Below are 2,936 nucleotides of genomic sequence, written 5' to 3'. Positions count from 1 at the left end.
GAAGTTTACTATTGAAGAGCTTCGTAGGATCATGGACAAAAAGAATAACATTCGCAATATGTCTGTTATTGCTCATGTGGATCACGGTGTGACCATTATTCAACACTTCTAGTGTTATTTATGATAATAATTCATACCAATTTTGCTGGATTCCGCACTATTCTTTTGTATTGGTTTATATAATAGTTAAAAGAGAACCAACTGTATCTCGTTATATTTGTTGTAGGTAAGTCTACGTTGACAGATTCCCTTGTGGCGGCTGCTGGAATTATTGCTCAGGAGGTTGCGGGTGATGTGCGTCTAACTGACACACGTCAAGATGAAGCTGAACGTGGCATCACCATCAAGTCCACTGGAATCTCCCTCTATTATGAGATGACTGAAGCTTCATTGAAGGATTACAAGGGTGAGAAAGATGGCAATGATTACCTGATCAACTTGATAGACTCTCCTGGACATGTTGATTTCTCGTCAGAAGTCACTGCAGCTCTACGTATCACAGATGGTGCCTTGGTCGTGGTGGATTGTGTTGAAGGTGTATGTGTGCAGACTGAAACTGTCCTTCGTCAAGCTTTAGGTGAGAGGATTCGTCCTGTGCTTACTGTTAACAAAATGGACAGGTGCTTCCTTGAGCTCCAAGTGGAGGGAGAGGAGGCATACCAAACCTTCCAGAGAGTCATTGAAAATGCGAATGTTATTATGGCAACATATGAAGATCCACTCCTTGGTGATGTCCAAGTTTATCCTGAAAAAGGAACTGTTGCATTTTCTGCTGGTCTACATGGATGGGCTTTCACCCTTACCAATTTTGCCAAAATGTATGCTGCTAAATTTGGAGTTGATGAATCGAAGATGATGGAGAGGTTGTGGGGTGAGAATTATTTTGATCCTGCCACTAAAAAGTGGACGACAAAAAATACTGGGGCTCCTACATGTCAGAGAGGTTTTGTGCAATTTATCTACAACCCTATTAAGCAGATAATCAATATCTGTATGAATGATCAAAAGGACAAACTGTGGCCCATGCTTGCAAAGCTTGGCGTCACAATGAAGGGTGATGAGAAAGAACTCAGGGCAAAGGCTTTGATGAAGCGTGTGATGCAGACGTGGCTTCCTGCTAGTGATGCTCTTCTTGAAATGATGGTGTTCCACCTTCCGTCTCCCGCTAAGGCACAAAGGTACAGAGTTGAGAACCTGTACGAGGGCCCTCTTGATGATCAGTATGCTAATGCTATCAGGAATTGTGATCCTGATGGTCCCCTCATGCTTTATGTTTCTAAAATGATTCCAGCATCAGATAAGGGTCGATTTTTTGCTTTTGGACGTGTGTTTTCAGGGAAGGTTGCCACTGGGTGTAAGGTGCGAATCATGGGTCCTAACTATGTCCCTGGCCAAAAGAAAGATTTGTACACAAAGAGTGTTCAGAGAACTGTTATATGGATGGGGAGGAGGCAAGAATCTGTTGAGGATGTGCCATGTGGAAACACTGTGGCCATGGTTGGTCTTGATCAATACATAACAAAGAATGCAACCCTCACAAATGAGAAGGAGGTCGATGCTCATCCTATCAGGGCAATGAAGTTTTCTGTCTCACCTGTTGTGCGTGTTGCAGTTCAATGCAAGGTTGCCTCTGATCTTCCTAAGCTAGTCGAGGGCTTAAAACGCTTGGCTAAATCAGATCCTATGGTTGTATGTACGATCGAAGAGTCTGGAGAGCACATCATTGCGGGTGCTGGTGAGCTTCATCTGGAGATTTGCTTGAAAGACTTGCAAGAGGATTTCATGGGTGGTGCTGAAATCATAGTTTCTGATCCTGTTGTCTCCTTCAGGGAGACTGTGCTTGAAAAATCTCATCACACTGTCATGAGCAAATCTCCTAACAAGCACAACCGGCTGTACTTTGAGGCCAGACCTTTGGAGGATGGGCTTGCTGAAGCTATTGATGATGGACGTATTGGTCCCAGAGATGATCCTAAAGTTCGGAGCAAGATCTTGTCTGAGGAGTTTGGTTGGGATAAGGATCTTGCAAAGAAAATTTGGTGTTTTGGGCCTGAGACGACTGGACCTAATCTTGTGGTTGACATGTGTAAGGGAGTTCAGTATCTCAATGAAATCAAGGATTCGGTTGTAGCTGCTTGCCAGTGGGCTACCAAGGAGGGTGCCCTCGCTGAAGAAAACATGAGAGGAATTGCTTTTGAAGTTTGTGATGTGGTTCTTCATGCTGATGCTATTCATAGAGGAGGAGGTCAGGTTATTCCCACTGCAAGACGTGTGATGTATGCTGCTCAGCTAACTGCTAAACCAAGGTTGTTAGAACCTGTCTATCTTGTGGAGATTCAAGCACCTGAACAAGCTCTTGGTGGTATCTACGGTGTGTTGAATCAGAAGAGAGGGCATGTGTTTGAAGAAATTCAGCGTCCAGGGACTCCACTCTATAACATCAAGGCTTATCTTCCTGTGATAGAGTCTTTTGGGTTTTCGAGCACTCTCCGTGCAGCTACATCAGGACAAGCGTTTCCTCAGTGTGTCTTTGATCATTGGGATATGATGAATAGTGACCCATTTGAGTCTGGATCACAGGCTGCCCAGCTTATTGTGGATATCCGCAAAAGGAAGGGATTGAAGGAACAAATGACCCCGCTCTCTGAGTATGAAGATAAGCTCTAGAAATCTTCTGGATGGGAAAGTAACTTGGCAGAGTTTGCATTTTGGTTGTAGTATTTCTTTTTCGAGGGGTAAAGTAAGGTTATAGGAGGTAAGAGAACATGACTCATAAATCTTGCAGCTCACTTTACGGTTATGCCTTCTGGCAGGGATCATGAGGTGAACTGTTTTTTCTAATATTTTTGTTGAGTTTTTAGGTTTTCATTGATGCGTTTGCTGGAATTTCGAACTAATTTGTATTATGAAGATCTTGTTTTTGCAAGAGTTTTGTA

At 43.4% G+C, this 2,936-nt stretch overlaps 1 protein-coding gene across 1 annotated transcript; it reads left to right on the top strand.

The window, feature by feature from the left end:
* Nucleotides 1-6: 6 nt before the first annotated feature.
* Nucleotides 7-2,936, top strand: LOC147848819 (elongation factor 2). Its single transcript, XM_087338082.1, has 2 exons — nt 7-86; nt 227-2,936. Exons 1-2 carry the CDS (start codon nt 32-34, stop codon nt 2,665-2,667), a joined length of 2,496 nt encoding a protein of 831 aa, XP_087194208.1. The 5' UTR covers nt 7-31; the 3' UTR covers nt 2,668-2,936.

Source organism: Azolla caroliniana, unplaced genomic scaffold, assembly GCF_043228905.1.
Source record: "Azolla caroliniana isolate FFs.n. ecotype wild unplaced genomic scaffold, voAzoCaro1.0.p SCAF_211, whole genome shotgun sequence".
NCBI lineage: Eukaryota > Viridiplantae > Streptophyta > Polypodiopsida > Salviniales > Salviniaceae > Azolla > Azolla caroliniana.
This window is presented reverse-complemented; position numbering and strand designations above follow the sequence as displayed.